The sequence below is a fragment of the Monodon monoceros genome, unplaced genomic scaffold (assembly GCF_005190385.1).
Source record: "Monodon monoceros isolate NGI ecotype Baffin Bay Population unplaced genomic scaffold, NGI_Narwhal_1 Super_Scaffold_16, whole genome shotgun sequence".
Lineage (NCBI taxonomy): Eukaryota > Metazoa > Chordata > Mammalia > Artiodactyla > Monodontidae > Monodon > Monodon monoceros.
In genome coordinates this window covers 38166594-38185481 of record NW_021703772.1, presented here as the reverse complement: position 1 = coordinate 38185481, position 18888 = coordinate 38166594, and the positions used below count along the sequence as shown (strand labels likewise).

The following is an 18888-nucleotide window of genomic DNA, read 5'->3' as shown; positions in this document are numbered from 1 at the left end:
TTCTTCAGTCTTTCCTCATTTTTTATGACCTTGATGCTTTTGAAGAGTACTGGTTAGTTATTTTATAGCATGTCTCTTGATTTCGGTTTGTCTGAAGTTTTCCCATGATTAGAATGAGGTTATGCACTTTTGACAATAATGCCACAGAAACTATGGTGCAGCATGTCAGGAGATTCATGATATCAATATGTCTTATTACTGGTAATGTTAATCTTGGTTAAGATGATGTCTACCAGGTTTCTTATTGTGAAGTTCTTTCCCTTTGTAGGTAATAAATATTTTAGAAAAGATACTGTGAAACCATGTGAATATCCTTTTCCTCCTCAAACCTTCACCTACTGATTTTAGCACCCATGATGAATCTTGTCTGTAGCAATTATTACTGTGCCATTCACCTAACGGAAATTTTTTATTTCCCTCTTTCCTTCTACTAATCACAAAACTGCCAGTTTTCGTTACTCTGACAATGTCTTTATTTTGTCCTCATTTTTGCTAGATATAGTTTTAAGTTGAGAGTCCCCTCCCACCCCATCATCCTCCAAAAACCTTTAAGATGCTGTTCTATTGTTTTGGGCTTTCATTATTTCTGATGGAGACCAGCGATAATTTTTATTGTTTTACCTGTAGGTAAAGGGTCTTTTTTTCTCTGGCTGCTTTTAAGATTTTCTCTTTACTTTGGTTTTGAACAATTTGACTAGGATAAACTTGGGTGTGATTCTGTGTTTATCTTGCTTGACATTCATTGACCTTCTTGATCTGTCGGTTGAAAATTTTAATCAGAATTGTAAATTTGGGGCCTTTAGTTCTTTGAATATTATCTTTCTTTTTTTAATAAATTTATTTATTTATTTTTGGCTGTGTTGGGTCTTTGTTTCTGTGCTAGGGCTTCCTCTAGTTGCGGCAAGCGGGGGCCACTCTTCATCGCGGTGTGCGGGCCTCTCACTGTCGCGGCCTCTCTTGTTGCAGAGCACAGGCTCCAGACGCGCAGGCTCAGTAGTTGTGGCTCACGGGCCTAGTTGCTCTGCGGCACATGGGATCTTCCTAGACCAGGGCTCGAACCCGTGTCCCCTACATTGGCAGGCAGACTCTCAACCACTGCGCCACCAGGGACGCCCAAGTTCTTTGAATATTTTTTCCTCTTATATTTCTCTCTCTTCTTCTTCTGGGGTTCCAGTTATGTATGTGTTAGCCTACTTAGTATTGTCCCACAGATTCCTGAGGCTCTGTCCTTTCCATCCTTTTATCCTCTGTGCTTCATACTTTTGATAGTTTTTAACTGTCCTGTCTTCAAATTCAATGATCTCTTGTTCTGCAGTGTTCAACCTGCTTAAAGCCTATGTACTGAATTTTTCATTTCTGTTTTATTGTTTCAGTTCTCAATTTTTCCTTTTTATTCGTTATTTATTTATTTATAGCTGCGTTGGGTCTTCGTTGCTGCACAAAGGCCTTTTCTAGTTGTGGCAAGCAGGGCTACTCTTCGTTGTGGTGTGTGGGCTTCTCATTGTGGAGCATGGGCTCTAGGGGCACGGGCTTCAGTAGCAGTGGCACACGGGCCTAGTTGCTCCATGGCATGTGGGATCTTCCCTGACCAGGGCTTGAACCCATGTCCCCTGCATTGGCAGGCAGACTCCAAACGACTGCGCCACCACGGAAGTCCCTGTTCTTTTTCTTTTTTAATAGTTTCCATGTCTCTACTGAGCTCCCTCATCTGTTCCCTTGTTGTTTGCATCTTTTATTCTAAATCCTTAACTTTGATGTTTTTGAAGCTTATACGGAAGCATTCTTAAGGTGGATCCTAGAGTAGCTCTTACTTTAGGGCTAGACTAGCTCTATTCTTAAATCGTGTCCTTTCTTGGGTCTCAAATGAATGCCCAATGTTCAGATAAGTCTTTCTAACTAGCTGGTCAGAACTCCTGGGCACCAAGTGGCCTCTCAAATCTCAATTCAACCCACAATTCCCCATGAGCTGTTTTTGCCAGGACTTGCACAATGGTATACCAAGGGAGGAAATGACTTATCCTAGTAGGTAGTAGAATTATCCCTGACGCTGTTTAGAATTGCTGGCACAGATGAATTTGAGTCTGTTGTACTGCTCTTTTAAATTTCTCTAGGGACATATATTCCCCCTTATTCCTTGCACCTGAAGTAGACATACCCCACCACTTCCTCCTTGGTATGCTACTGCCTTGTAGCCTCTTGCCCTGTGCATACGTAGCATAGCACTCAAAGACTGAAAGATTCAAATTTCTAGAGCTCCCGTCTCTGCCTAGTTCTCTTCTTTCTCCTACCTGACCACAAATCTAGCCATTTCAGTAGTCCCAAATTCCAATCTCTGCCTTCTTCAGCTTAGTGATATCAATCTGCTGTTCTTGACCTCTAAAAATTTACCCCATGGTCTGGAAAATGCTTCCGGGCAGAAAGCCGGGCACTCACGGAGCTCACCTCACATGTTTCCCCTCTTTCAGTGGTCACAGTCCTTTACCACTTGGCTGTCCAACACCTGAAAACATGTGCTTCAGATACCTTGGCTAGTTTTATAGTTGCTTACATATGGAAGTAGTCTACTCCAGTACCAGTTATTTAGCCAAAACTAGAAGCAGAAATCCATACTAATGGCTTTAGGAAATGCACTGCACTCCTAATTTATACATAAAGTAAAAAAAATGTTTTTTCCAAAATTCACAAGATTTCTTGTAAATTGAATTTGAACTTCAAAACCCACCACTGAGTTCAAAACGACAGAGTCCCACACAGAAAAACCTTTGTGCTACCTTTGCTTCAACTTCCATACAAACAAATAAATAATTTAAAATATGCTGAGTCCCTTTAACCAAAAAAAAAAAAAAAAAAACCCAATAGGTTGATCACTATTGATTTGTATGATTATCTTGTACCTTATAGAGCTTGAGAATTGTTTTAATGCATTCATGCACAAACTTGGTCTGCTTCTGAAGACTTCCACCATATAGTGCCACCAGTTCTTCATTGAAATTCACACTAAAGAAGTCAAAGTGGTACTTGAAGTCAATGTCTTCAGCTTTTCTAAGTGCAATAGAGCCGATAGAACGAACTGCAGAGGAAAAAGGTGAAGTGCACATTAAACAAAAATTTTTAAAGTTTCATCTATTCTTGCTTCAAAGTCTCTTAACAAATAACTTTATCCCACATTCTGAATACAACCTATTTCAGGGTGACATCCTTAACAATAGCAATTTAGAAAAACAGACCAACTTAGCAATTGTGTGTCTTGTCCTGTAAATTTTTTTAAGTTAAGTATAACGTGAGTGGTTCATTCATTCTCTACCTGCTTCCCCTTCAGTAGGAGCAACAATAGCTAAAAGGGAAGGAAGGATTCCTTGAAGAATAAGAAATAGGAATTTTGTCACACTTCAGGATTTTAAGAATGAGAAAATTCCTACAAGAAACGTCTGCTCATTACAGCTCATCACAGTGGTGTAAATACTCATGCATAATTTGTCTCTTTTTCTTACACATGACATCCAATCATTAGTAAATCTTGTCATCCTCTACCTTCTAAATATATCCCCAATCAAGGCTTCTCACCATTTCCACCACCACCTTCCTAATCCAAGCACCATCATCTCTTGCCTGAACTACTCTAAGAGTTTCCTAAATGGTCTCTCTGCTTCCACTGTTTTAGGTTTTGATAAAGTAGTCCACATATATATACAACTTTTTTTTTAAGTTGCTGGTCTCTTAATTTCAAATGCATTTCTCATTTCCTGCATTTGTACTCTCTAGGTTTTGGGTTTAGCAAACAAAATAGCTGTTTGGCACTCCTTTTTTTTTAACATATATAACTCACGTACTATACAACTAATTGTATAAAGTGTACAATTCAATGATATTTTGTATAGTCAACCATTTCTGCAATCTAACTTTAGACATTTTTTAATCACCCCAGAAAGAAAACCCTGTACTCATTAGCAGTTACTCCTCATTCCTCTTCTCCTAATTCCTAGAAAGCACTAATACACATATGCGTGCATATATATATGTGTATATATATATATATATAGAACTGAATCACTTTACTGTACAACTGAAACTAACACAACATTGTAAATCAAATATACTTCAATTTTAAAAAAATCTAAGATGATTAAAAAAAACAGTAAAAGTTATTTTTACTAGATAAAAAAACAAAAACCCGATGTTAAGTGGAAGAAGCCAGACACAGAACAATGCGTACTGAGTGATTATATTTATAGTGCAACGTTTAAAAATAGCCCCAAACAAGTAGACTATATTAGCGATGCATACATAGATGCTAAAACTATAAAGAAAGTCAAGAAAATGACTACCTTAAAGTTAGGAAGGGAGGGAGTTTTAATCAGGAAGGGGCACACAGGAGGCTTCCAGGGTGCTGGCAACCTTCTATTTCTTGACTTGGGTTTTGGTTCCATGGGTACTCACTTTATAATCATTTTTAACCTAATAGCCATATTCTATGCATTTCTCTGTATATGTGTTATATTTCAAACACAATGATTAAATTAAAAAATCAGAGTATATCATTTCCTACCCAAACCCTCCAATAGTTTCCCATCACACTTAGATCAAAATTCTAAGTCTCTTCCACAGCTTTTATGACATAGCCTATGGCTACTTTTCCATCCTCATCTCTTTTCACTTTCTCTAGTCTCAGTGGCCTTGAACGCACCAAGCAAGTTCCTGCCTCCGGGTCTTCCCCAAATAGTCACATACCTCAGTCCCTTGCTACATTCAAGCCTCCGCTCAAAATGTCATCTCCTCATACTGGCCTTCCCTGGCCACTTCATCTAAACTAGCCACCTCCTGATCCTGTTTATCCTTTATCCCTTACTCTGGTTTATTTTTCTTTCTAACTTTTAATATTACTGGCATACTAATATCTAGAATATCTAGAATACTGCCTGGCTCACGGTAGGTACCCCATAAATATTTGCTAGCTAAATAGATAAAATGTAAGTAATTATACTAAATGTTGAAATAATTCTATTCTCATTATACAAAAGAATACACCATTTAATAACAACAAAAAAAGAGCAGGTTTTAGCTGAAATTACTTCTAGATTGCCTGACTGTTAGGTCAAAAATAACTGCTATATTTCAATTTGGAATCTGTACACATAACTTCCCTACCCCCACCTTTCTGTTTCCCTCAGTATTATTTCTAGATCTAATTTAAATAGCTCCAAAACAAAGAAACCAGTCTCCTCTCTTGTTCAGCAATAACATAAACCACTGACTTACTTCTCTAATCAATGCTTTAGGTTCTGTTTTCTGTACCCTCCACTTCTAACATAAACCTCTTTCTTCTGCTGATTCCTGAATCCCTATATCATCTATTTATCCTTCCACTCCATCTTATCTTCTCCTACTTACTCTTTGCAAAGTGGCTTGCAGCTATTCTTTTTTGTGTACTTCTCACATGTACTTCTCTCAGACAAAATGTCATATATTTGTGTCTCCCAGTATACCTAGCGTAATACCTAACACAGAGTACATGTCTGATAAATTATTCAATTGAATTTCACAGCTTTCAAAATTTACTTTTGAGACTTACCTTGCTTATAACTTCCAGCATTACCGGGAAGAAAGAGAACAGGAATACCCGTTAAAGGGAGAACTTTGTGTTCTTCAGCATAGGATCCTTCTCCATAAAGATATAATTCATATGCAGGATAGCGTTTTGCCAGTTTCTTTGGAAGTTCTATTTTCTATAGAAAAAAAAAGCAACTTCACTTTAATCCGTTTTACTAATACAATTCAGTCTCACCGTACCCAATTCTGAATTTGAAATAGTACAATATAAAAATATTACTGATGATAAAACTACACTTAATGCACAAGTTCTACTTTTAGTTTACACATATGAAGACTCAATCTTGAGTTATGTGAGCTTTAAACCATGTAGTCTTCAAGAAAGCATAAAATGGGACTACTTGAAATTCTAATAAATACAAATTACTCAGAATAGCTACCGGCAAGAGAAAAACACTGGTTTATGTCAGCAAGTTCCATGTTAACATAATTGAAAATGCATTTAATTTAGTATCAGTTATCAATTATACTTAGAAATTAAAAGCTTTCCATTATCAAATGAATTCTTTTTTGCTCTTTTAAACTGTTTTGTAATGTCTCTCTCCTTTCACTCAGGCCTAACTATATACTCCAAGCTGTTACATCATTCAAAGGAAAGTAAGTTTGTTTTATAATGCAGCTTTCTGACCTCTCAACTTAATATGCTTGACCTACAATGTGCTTAACAAATTAATCTGAACCTTACAGCCATGTCTTGGTTGAGACATGTACACTCTTCTCACCATGAACATTCCAGTGAATTAGCATCTGTTTCAGTTTTCATGGAGTTGGTGCAGGGTTTATCAGCAAGCCTAAAACTACTCTGCAATTCATATTACTGTATACCAAATGAGCCAGTAATTCACATAACATTTCTTTCAGCAAAATACAAATGAAGTCTTAATGTCATCCACAAAAGGTAGGCATCTATAAAAGTGGGAGTAAAGTATAAGCTCTTCTTCTCCTTTTGTCCCCCGAAGGGATGGAGACTGTTAAAAATGAAACCAGTTACATTGAACAGTAGATTTTATTTAAGTAGGCATCAATAGATTTAATGATCTAGCAGTAATGTACACGTGCTTGGTAAAAATTTTAACTACTGAATGAATTTTGAAAATTGTAAATGGATAATGACTACTGAAAACAATCACTGTTCTAGAAAGCATAATTCTGATCATTCATGCAAATTCCTGAATATTCCTTTCAGGATAGTACCATAAACAATCTGTGCCAATAACACCATGAAAACATCTTTAGAGATTGTGACCTTATTGTTTAAGATACTAGCAACTTTATCTCCTCAAATATTCAAAATACAGAGATACCAACCCCACTATTTGCTTTATATGTGTACATGGACTTCAACTCAAATTAGTCCCAATATTAATTATGCATAGTAAATAATCAAAAATAAAAATGATATAATATTTTTTCTTTAGGTACAAATTAAGCAAAAAAAATATGAGAGAAAAAGGGAACAGTTATCTTAACTCCTCTTAATTTAGTACACCATTTGATATAGCAGTACATGCGTATTAGATCACTATTCTTTTTAGGACAGTAACTAAAAAAGTTTTGAACTCCTTGAAAATTAACTCAGAAGAACAGGAACTATCAAATATATAGAAAAAGAAATATTTAATTCTCTGGAGACAGAAAAATAAGCAAAAGAATGTTACTTGATATATTTCATAATCTACTATTATAAAGGCAATTTCATAGTTGAGACAATGTACATTTAAAAATATGAAGTCATCAGACAGCGGGGAAGATGGCGGAAGAGTAAGATGCGGAGATCACCTTCATCCCCACAGATACATCAGAAATTCATCTACACGTGGAACAACTCCTACAGAACACCTACTGAACGCTGGCAGAACACCTCAGACCTCCCAAAAGGCAAGAAACTCCCCACGTACCTGGGTAGGGCAAAAGAAAAAAATAAACAGAGACAAAAGAATAGGGGCGGGACCTGCACCAGTGGGAGGGAGCTGTAAAGGAGGAAAGGTTTCCACACACTACGAAGCCCCTTGGAGGGCGGAGACTGCGGGTGGCGGAGGGGGGAAGCTTCAGAGCCGCGGAAGAGAGCACAGCAACCGGGGTGCGGAGGGCAAAGCGGAGAGATTCCCGCACAGAGGATCCGTGCCGACCAGCACTCACCAGCCCGAGAGGCTTGTCTGCTCACCCGCCAGGGCGGGCGGGGCTGGGAACTGAGGCTCGGGCTTTGGTCTGAGCGCAGGGAGAGGACTGGCGGCGTGAACACAGCCTGAAGGGGTTAGTGCACCACGGCTAGCCGGGAGGGAGTCCGGGAAAAAGTCTGGACCTGCAGAAGAGGCAAGAGACTTTTTCTTCCCTCTGTTTCCTGGTGCGCAAGGAGAGGGGATTCAGAGCGCTGCTTAAAGGAGCTCGAGAAGAGCGCGAGCCAGAGCTAACAGCACAGACCCCAGAGACGGGCATGAGACAGTAAGGCTGCTGCTGCCGCCACCAAGAGGAAGCCTGTGTGCGAGCACAGGTCACTATCCACACCTCCCTTCTGGGGAGGCTGTGCAGCCCGCCACTGGCAGGGTCCCGGGATCCAGGGACAACTTCCCCGGGAGCATGCACGGCGCGCCTCAGGCTGGTGCAACGTCACGCTGGCCTCTGCCGCCGCAGGCTCGCCCCGCATCGTGCCCCTCCCTGCCCCCGGCCTGAGTGAGCCAGAGCCCCCAAATCAGCGGCTCCTTTAACCCCGTCCTGTTTGAGCGAAGAACAGACGCCCTCCGGCGACCTACACACAGAGGCGGGGCCAAATCCAAAGCTGAGCCCCGGGAACTGTGCGAACAAAAAAGAGAAAGGGAAATCTCTCCCAGCAGCCTCAGGAGCAGCGGATTAAACCTCCACAATCAACTTGATGTACCCTGCATTGGTGGAATGCCTGAATAGACAACGAATCATCCCAAATTGAGGAGGTGGACTTTGAAAGCAAGATTTATTATTTTTTCCCCTTTTCCTCTTTTTGTGAGTGTGTATGTGTATGCTTCTGTGTGAGATTCTGTCTGTATAGCTTTGCGTTCACCATTTGTCCTAGGGTTCTATCCGTCCGTTTTTTTCAGTTTTTTTTTTAATTTTACTTCTTAAAAAATTTTTTTCTAAATAATTATTTTTTATTTTAATTATTTTATTTTATCTTCTTCCTTCCTCCCTTCCTCCCTTCCTCTCTTTCTCCCTTTCTCTCTTTCTTTCTTTCTTTCTACTTTTTCTCCCTTTTATTCTGAGCCGTGTGGATGAAAGGCTATTGGTGCTGCAGCCAGGAGTCAGTGCTGTGCCTCTGAGGTGGGAGAGCCAACTTCAGGGCACTGGTCCACAAGAGACCTCCCAGCTCCACGTAATATCAAATGGCGAAAATCTCCCAGGGATCTCCATCTCAATGCCAAGACCCAGCTTTACTCAACGACCATCTACAGTGCTGGACACCCTATGCCAAACAACTAGCAAGACAGGAACACAACCCCACCCATTAGCAGAGAGGCTGCCTAAAATCATAAGTCCACAGACACCCCCAAACACACCACCAGACATGGACCTGCCCACGTGAAAGACAAGATCCAGCCTCATCCATCAGAACACAGGCACTAGTCCCCTCCACCAGGAAGCCTACAAAACCCAGTGAACCAACTTTAGCTACTGGGGACAGACACAAAAACAACGGGAACTACGAACCTGCAGCCTGCAGAAAGGAGATCCCAAACATAGTAAGACAAGCAAAATGAGAAGACAGGAAAACACACAGCAGATGAAGGAGCAAGATAAAAACCCACCAGACCCAATAAATGAAGAGGAAATAGGCAGTCTGCCTGAAAAAAAATTAAGAATAATGATAGTAAAGATGATCCAAAATCTTGGAAGTAGAATAGAGAAAATGCAAGAAACATTTAACAAGAACCTAGAAGAACTAAAGATGAAACAAGCAACAATGAACAACACAATAAATGAAATGAAAAATACTCTGGATGGGATCAATAGCAGAATAACTGAGGCAGAAGACCGGATAAGTGACCTGGAAGATAAAATAGTGGAAATAACTACTGCAGAGCAGAATAAAGAAAAAAGAATGAAAAGAACTGAGGACAGTCTCAGAGACCTCTGGGACAACATTAAATACACCAACATTCAAATCACAGGGGTTCCAGAAGAAGAAGAGAAAAAGAAAGGGACTGAGAAAATATTTGAAGAGATTATACTTGAAAACTTCCCTAATATGGGAAAGGAAATAGTTAATCAAGTCCAGGAAGCACAGAGAGTCCCATACAGGGTAAATCCAAGGAGAAACACGCCAAGACACATATTAATCAAACTGTCAAAAATTAAATACAAAGAAAACATATTAAAAGCAGCAAGGGGAAAACAAATAACACACAAGGGAATCCCCATAAGGTTAACAGCTGATCTTTCAGCAGAAACTATGCAAGCCAGAAGAGACTTGCAGGACATATTTAAAGTGATGAAGGAGAAAAACATACAACCAAGATTACTCTACCCAGCAAGGATCTCATTCAGATTTGATGGAGAAATTAAAACCTTTACAGACAAGCAAAAGCTGAGAGAGTTCAGCACCAACAAACTAGCTTTACAACAAATGCTAAAGGACCTTCTCTAGGCAAGAAACACAAGAGAAGGAAAAGACCTATAATAACAAACACAAAACAATTAAGAAAATGGGAATAGGAACATACATATTGATAATTACCTTAAATGTAAATGGATTAAATTCTTCCACCAAAAGAAACAGACTGGCTGAATGGATACAAAAACAAGACCCATATATATGCTGTCTACAAGAGGCCCACTTCAGACCTAGAGACACATACAGACTGAAAGTGAGGGGATAGAAAAAGATACGCCATGCAAATGGAAACCAAAAGAAAGCTAGAGTAGCAATTCTCATAAATAGACTTTAAAATAAAGACTATTAGAAGAGACAAAGAAGGACACTACATAATGATCAAGGGATCGATCCAAGAAGAAGATATAACACTTGTAAATATTTATGCACCCAACATAGGAGCACCTCAATACATAAGGCAAATACTAACAGCCATAAAAGGGGAAATCGACAGTAACACATTCATAGTAGGGGACTTTAACACCCCACTTTCACCAATGGACAGATCATCCAAAATGAAAATAAATAAAGAAACACAAGCTTTAATGATACATTAAACAAGATGGACTTAATTGATATTTATAGGACATTCCATCCAAAAACAACAGAATACACATTTTTCTCAAGTGCTCATGGAACGTTCTCCAGGATAGATCATATCTTGGGTCACAAATTAAGCCTTGGTAAATTTAAGATAACTGAAATTGTATCAAGTATCTTTTCTGACCCCAATGTTATGAGACTAGGTATCAATTACAGGAAAAGATCTGTAAAAAATACAAACACATGGAGGCTAAACAATACACTACTTAATAACGAAGTGATCACTGAAGAAATCAAAGAGGAAATCAAAAAATACCTAGAAACAAATGACAATGGAGACACGACGACCCAAAACCTATGGGATGCAGCAAAAGCAGTTCTATGAGGGAAGTTTATAGCAATACAATCCTACCTTAAGAAACAGGAAACATCTTGAATAAACAACCTAATTTTGCACCTAAAGCAATTAGAAAAAGAAGAACAAAAAAACCCCAAAGTTAGCAGAAGGAAAGAAATCATAAAGACCAGATCAGAAATAAATGAAAAAGAAATGAAGGAAACAACAGCAAAGATCAATAAAACTAAAAGCTGGTTCTTTGAGAAGATAAACAAAATTGATAAACCATTAGCCAGACTCATCAGGAAAAAAAGGGAGAAGACTCAAATCAATAGAACTAGAAATGAAAAAGGAGAAGTAACAACTGACGCTGCAGAAATACAAAAGATCATGAGAGATTACTACAAGCAACTCCATGCCAATAAAATGGACAACGTAGAAGAAATGGACAAATTCTTAGAAATGCACAACCTTCCAAGACTGAATCAGGAAGAAATAGAAAATATGAACAGCCCAATCACAAGGACTGAAATTGAAACTGTGATTAAAAATCTTCCAACAAACAAAAGCCCAGGACCAGATGGCTTCACAGGCGAATTCTATCAAACATTTAGAGAAGAGCTAACACCTATCCTTCTCAAACTCTTCCAAAATATAGCAGAGGGAGGAACACTCCCAAACTAATTCTACAAGGCCACCATCACCCTGATACCAAAACCAGACAAGGATGTCACAAAGAAAGAAAACTACAGGCCAATATCACTGATGAACATAGATGCAAAAATCCTCAACAAAATACTAGCAAACAGAATCCAACAGTACATTAAGAGGATCATACACCATGATCAAGTGGGGTTTATTCCAGGAATGCAAGGATTCTTCAATATATGCAAATCAATCAATGTGAAACACCATATTAACAATCTGAAGGAGTAAAACCATATGGTCATCTCAATAGATGCAGAGAAAGCTTTCAACAAAATTCAACACCCATTTATGATAAAAACCCTTCAGAAAGTAGGCATAGAGGGAACTTTCCTCAACATAATAAAGGCCATATATGACAAACCCACAGCCAACAATGTCCTCAATGGTGAAAAACTGAAACCATTTCCACTAAGATCAGGAACAAGACAAGGTGGCCCACTCTCACCACTCTTATCCAACATAGTTTTGGAAGTTTTAGCCACAGCAGTCAGAGAAGAAAAGGAAATAAAAGGAATGCAAATGGGAAAAGAAGAAGTAAAGCTTTCACTGTTTGCAGATGACATGATACTATACATAGAGAATCCTAAAGATGCTACCACAAAACTACTAGAGCTAATCAATGAATTTGGTAAAGTAGCAGGATACAAAATTAATGCACAGAAATCTCTGGCGTTCCTATACACTAATGATGAAAAATCTGAAAGTGAAATCAAGAAAACACTCCCATTTACCACTGCAACAAAAAGAATAAAATATCTAGGAATAAACCTACCTAAGGAGACAAAAGACCTGTATGCAGAAAATTATAAGACACTGATGAAAGAAATTAAAGATGATACAAATAGATGGAGAGATATACCATGTTCTTGGATAGGAAGAATCAACATTGTGAAAATGACTCTACTACCCAAAGCAATCTACAGATTCAATGCAATCCCTATGAAACTACCACTGGCATTTTTCACAGAACTAAAGCAAAAAATTTCACAATTTGTATGGAAACATAAAAGACTCCGAATAACCAAAGCAATCTTGAGAACGAAAAACGGAGCTGGAGGAATCAGGCTCCCTGACTTCAGACTATACTACAAAGCTACAGTAATCAAGACAGTATGGTACTGGCACAAAAACAGAAATATAGATCAATGGAACAGGATAGAAAGCCTAGAGATAAACCCACGCACATATGGTCACCTTATCTTTGATAAAGGAGGCACAAATGTACAGTGGAGAAAGGACAGCCTCTTTAATAAGTGGTGCTGGGAAAACTGGACAGGTACAAGTAAAAGTATGAGATTAGAACACTCCCTAACACCATACACAAAAATAAGCTCAAAATGGATTAAAGACCTAAATGTAAGGCCAGAAACTATCAAACTCTTAGAGGAAAACATAGGCAGAACACTCTATGACATAAATCACAGCAATATCCTTTTTGACCCACTTCCTAGAGAAATGGAAATAAAAACAAAAATAAACAAATGGGACCTAATGAAACTTCAAAGCTTTTGCACAGCAAAGGAAACCATAAACAAGACCAAAAGACAACCCTCAGAATGAAAAAGAATATTTGCAAATGAAGCAACTGACAGGATTAATCTCCAAAATTTACAAGCAGCTCATACAGCTCAATAACAAAAAAACAAACAACCCAATCCAAAAATGGGCAGAAGACCTAAACAGACATTTCTCCAAAGAAGATATACAGATTGCCAACAAACACATGAAATGATCTCAGCATCACTAATCATTAGAGAAATGCAAATCAAAACTACAGTGAGGTATCATCTCACACCAGTCAGAATGGCCATCATCAAAAAGTCTAGAAACAGTAAATACTGGAGAGGGTGTGGGAAAAGGGAACACTCTTGCACTGCTGGTGGGAATGTGAATTGGTACAGCCACTATGGAGAACAGTATGGAGGTTCCTTAAAAAACTACAAATAGAACTACCATATGACCCAGCAATCCCACTACTGGGCATATACCCTGAGAAAACCATAATTCAAAAAGAGTCATGTACCAAAATGTTCAGCTCTATTTCAGCTCTATTTACAATAACCAGAAGATGGAAACAACCTAAGTGTCCATCATCGGATGAATGGATAAAGAAGATGTGGCACATATATACAATGGAATATTACTCAGCCATAAAAAGAAATGAAATTGAGTTATTTGTAGTGAGGTGGATGGACCTAGAGTCTGTCATGCAGAGTGAAATAAGTCAGAAAGAGAAAGACAAATACCATATGCTTACACATATATATGGAATCTAAGAGAAAAAACAATGTCATGAAGAACCTGAAGCAGTAAGACAGGAATAAAGACACAGACCTACTAGAGAATGGACCTGAGGATATGGGGAGGGGGAATGGTAAGCTGTGACAAAGTGAGAGAGTGGCATGGACATATATACACTACCAAATGTCAAATAGATAGCTAGTGGGAATCAGCAGCATAGCACAGGGAGATCAACTCAGTCCTTTGTGACCACCTAGAGGGTTGGGATAGGGAGGGTGACGCAAGAGGGAAGAGATATGGGGACATATGTATATGTATAACTGATTCACTTTGTTATAAAGCAGAAACTAACACACCACTGTAAAGCAATTATACTCCAACAAAGATGTTAAAAATAAAATAAAATAAAAATATGAAGGCATATAATGTGGAGTAGAAAAAAGTATAAAGGTGGAAAAAAGAGGTGGAACAAAAGTAAAATGTGGGAGTTGTAGGCAATGGCAAAGCTGCATTTCCAACAGAATTCAAGTTGGGAGTGAGTGCCAGGAAAAGACAGGAAGGGTATTGACTAGATTGAGGACAGAAAAGATGTAGGCATACAAAAAGGATAATGATGAAAGATACAGAAGAGGGTCAAAGGGTTTTAAAAAAACACTTTTATAGTAACAGGACTCCAATATATTTTAAATTATTTTATATTGATTATTTTAAATGAGAACCCTCCCCCCCAAAAAATTAAACAATCCATAGTCCATACTGCTGTCAAGAAATAACCTTGTTAAGACATACACCTTATGTGTTTCCTCACTGCATACACAGATGATAAACACTTAAGAGAGAGGTCCTTCAAAACCTCACTCTAATTATTCTTACCTATTTCCTTATAATTTATACATGCCACATTTTAAATTTTTTAATATGTTCCAAAATTCAAGATTCAACAGAGTATACACTGAAAAGGCTCTCCTACCCCTGGTTCGTTAGCCATCCAGTTCCTTACCCAGAAGGTAACCAATGTTAGCAATGTTTGTGCTTCCAGAAATACCAATATTTTACATATATACAAATACAGGCAAATTTGTTTTAGGTTATTTCTACTTTTTATATAAATGATAACATACTATAAATACTACTTATGGAATGTATCCTGGCATTCCCACCTTCACAAATGCTGTTCTTTATTCCTGCAATTTTCTTGTTTCTGCACCTTGTGAACTGTATACATACCCTCCACTGCCCAGTGCACAACCTCTTCTCGATAGCCTTTGACTACCCAAGACGAACACGGCTGCTCTCTTCTGTGAAGAGCCTCGTACACACTCTCTTACAGTGAAATTATAACATTTAACACATTATATTTTACTTATCCATTTCACTCCTGTCTCCCCCATTATATTTTAAAAACATAAATTTAAAGGCACAAGGTGTGACTCATCTCTAATTCCCTCTCACCCATACCCAGGATCTAGAATATATCTACAGAAAGAAGTCATGAAATAAATTATATGCTAAATAAACATCACACTTAATAACAAAATATATGAGTCATATTTCCCAATATCAACATTTCCTTTCAGAGGGCAATTGTCAGGTCACATATCTAAAGAGTGCCAAACAAACTGTTGCATGAAAAAACACAACACAGATGTTTTCTTATCGAATTCTACAGTTTGCCTAAAACTGTCTGCTACCAAATACAAGCTCTGCCTTGCTTTCATAATAAGGCAAGAAGCTTTAAAGGATAGTGTGTATTTTGCCTGGTAGGTGTGTGAGATGTTCAATTAACTCTGAATAAGTGAGTCTAGGAAAACTAAAGGTAGAGGATTAATAAAGATACTCAAACAATTTAAAATTCAAACAATTTTTTCAGTTTCAAATTCCTGTCCCACATTTTATTTTTAAAATGGAGAATAAAATTGAGCATGTTTCAACTAGCCTTTCAAGTGCCTCTAAAATTCTGCTAAAGAATATGCAAACGAGCAGTAAAAAAGAAGAAAAGCATCAAGAAAGAGAAGAAAACCCAACAACCAGGACATCCCATATGCTGAATATCAACTTTGTGAACAATTAGAGCTTACTATAAAATATAATTAAAAGCAATATAAAAATATGTTTAGAACGCTTTTAACAAACCATTGGTTCTTAATTGGCTGACCCCAATTATCCAGAAAGCTCACATTATATTCAAAATGAATCATTTCTGTAGGCAGCTTTTAACTGTATTTGTAAAATAACTCAACCTAGTGTGCACAATAAAAAGACTAAGAGTCAAAGACAAATACTGTAGTGAATAAACACTTTTTACAGCATAAAAATAAAAATTTACTGAAAATGTGTATCAAAAACTCCTGCCACTGTAATATTACTGTGCTAACGTATTATTAACAGAAGTGTAAAACCTCAAAACAGCAAAAATAACTAAATAAGACTACCTAACAACACCAAAAAACCCAAATAGCTCTTTTGCGTTAGCTACACTAATTTTCTCTGTCTTTCCAGTCAATTTTATGAGGCACGAAATGTATCTGTGAGGTCCATATGCTTTGTTCCCAACACTAAGTGATTTCTACTACTGCAAATATTAAAATAGTTTCAATAATTGTGGGTAATCCAAAAATAAACGGGAATTAGTACCGTATTGTTCCAAAATGATTTTATTTTAACCAAACTCTTCAATGCAGTACAAAACTAAAATGACCTACTTCAATCTACTGAGAGTTTCCTAATTATTAAACCATAGAAAAATGAAAGGAGATTATAAGAGCTCTATTTTCAGTTTTTTTAAAAATCTAAACTAAAAGCCCATATATTTAACTATATGTGGCCTCTGATAAACATAAACCAGCGTATTCATTTAGAAATTAAAAGACAACTGTAACATGTTAAAATGTGCTCCTTCAATAGCATCTGGTATCAAATGCTTCCACTTCCTTATAAGCACTGATGCAAAACCAAGGTAAAGATCTCAAAACAAATGAAATCTAAATTCGAATTTTGCCCATGGGAAAGGATGCTGTTCAGCAATTTAAACCTTAAGTAGTTTTAAGATCTAAATAATAGCAGGAAAATCAAATAATATGCTCCTTCGTAATGACCTGTACACGGAAACAATCAGGATATGCATCCTTCACCTCAAAGAATAAATCTGCTATGGTTTTAAATGCATTGTATCAATATGTATTATAGTACACATATTTCTAAGGTAGGGAGTTATCATTACAATACATATTCCATAATTAGGAGATGCATTTATAAAGAAAAGAATCATTCAGAAGAAATTTCTTTGGACGGTTATGCAATTTGTCACCATCTCTTTTTACAGCTGGTCATGAATGAAATTCTAGCGTCTACTATGCTGAACTGGTAAAGCAACTGTGACTGAAAATATCCAAAATGGAACGAAAGAGGTGGGGGCGGAGAGAGGAAGAGAAAGAAGGGCCGGGTCTCTCTTCAATTGCAAACACAGTTGAGAAAACAAAAATAACACCATGAAATAGATCTTGTATGCAACTGGTAAGGGGCGACACGCATCAACACAGGATGCATGCACACGAACCGACCCACGACCTACAAAACAAGAGGGCTCCGCAAAACCTTCACAGGAGAGAACTGCGCTAGTTCCCCATTTATTTACTCATCAGGTTAGCCTTTCAGACGTAAACCCCTTAAGTCTCTAAGGCAACCCTGGGAACTGTGTAGCCAGTACACGCTCTGCAGAAGCTCGGTTCCTTTCTAGAAAAGCGAGAGCTGACGCGGAAACACCTGGGCGGGAGGGGAAGAATTTCGGCGCGTGGGAAGCAAAGGAGCGCCCGGGGCACCTGTTAAGGCAGGGAGGCGGGGAGGATGGGGTCTGGGTTTGGGGAGAGGGACTGGAGCTGAGTCTCTGGGGATGAGGGGCGTTGGGCCCGGCCCTTCTGATGAGCCTGTGCTTGGGATTTGGGACCGCGAAGGAACCGGGCAGCAACCTCGAGGGGGGGCGGGAAGCATGCTCGGGGAGCCATCTATCAAACACCCCACCGTGAAGAGAGGACACAAAGGGCAGGAGAAAGGGGCCGCGGGGGGCTGCGGAGTCTTCCGGGGCGTAGCAAGCGGGGACAAGATTGGGCTAAGGGGGCAGGAGAGGCGCGGGGAGCCGACGCAGGGGAAACACACAGAAGGGCCAGGCTGGAGGGGCCCGAGCCTCGGAGCGCCCAGCGAAGGGAGGGCGAAACCTCACCTGATACTCCGGATACTCAAACATGTAGCTCATACTACACTTGTTTTCCTCAAAGCCGAAGAAGACGTCCCACAGGCCCAGGGTCGCCATGAAGACCATGAGGGCATAAAACGCCAGGTTCCAGAGATTGACGGAGTGGAGGAACATGGTGCCGCCGCCGCCGCCGCCGCCGCCGCCGCGGGACCCCTAGCCCTGACTCAGGGAGCCGAAGAACGCCCAGCTGCCAGCCTGGGAGCTAAGCCCAAGCGCCGGGCGCCTGCGCGGATGCCCGGCCAGCCCGCGGGCTCGCCGCGCAGTACGCCTGCGCGTAGCCTCTCTGCTCACTTCCCGCCTGCAGAGAGGGAGGCGGCGTTTGCTGGGGGAGCGCGAATGACAGGGCCGAGAAGAGAGAAACCGAAGTGGGCTGGGTTGGAGGGTGAGGGGAGAGGGGGAAGGGCGCGAGGAAAAGGAAAAGGAGAAAGGGGAGGGAAGGGCAATGAGAGGCTGGCTGGAGGGAAAGAAGAAGAAGTGGGGGGCGGGGGGTACTAGCGAAGGATGGGCGGAGCGCGGGGTCCTGCAAGCGAGGAGTGGGAAGGGCTGGGGGTGGGCGTCGGGGGCGCTAACCTGGAGACGAGG

At 39.4% G+C, this 18888-nt stretch overlaps 1 protein-coding gene across 1 annotated transcript in view; it reads right to left on the bottom strand.

Moving 5' to 3' along the window:
• Window positions 1–18519, bottom strand: part of PGAP1 (post-GPI attachment to proteins 1) — a 70208-nt gene extending 51689 nt beyond the window's left edge. The window contains exons 1-3 of the mRNA XM_029225662.1: window positions 18274–18519; window positions 5570–5723; window positions 2895–3070 (exon numbers count right to left, since the gene is read on the bottom strand). Of these exons, the coding sequence (XP_029081495.1) occupies window positions 2895–3070; window positions 5570–5723; window positions 18274–18420 (477 nt within the window). The 5' untranslated portion in view covers window positions 18421–18519. The remainder of the gene's footprint in view (window positions 1–2894; window positions 3071–5569; window positions 5724–18273) is intronic.
• Between the last annotated feature and the right edge of the window lie 369 nt (window positions 18520–18888).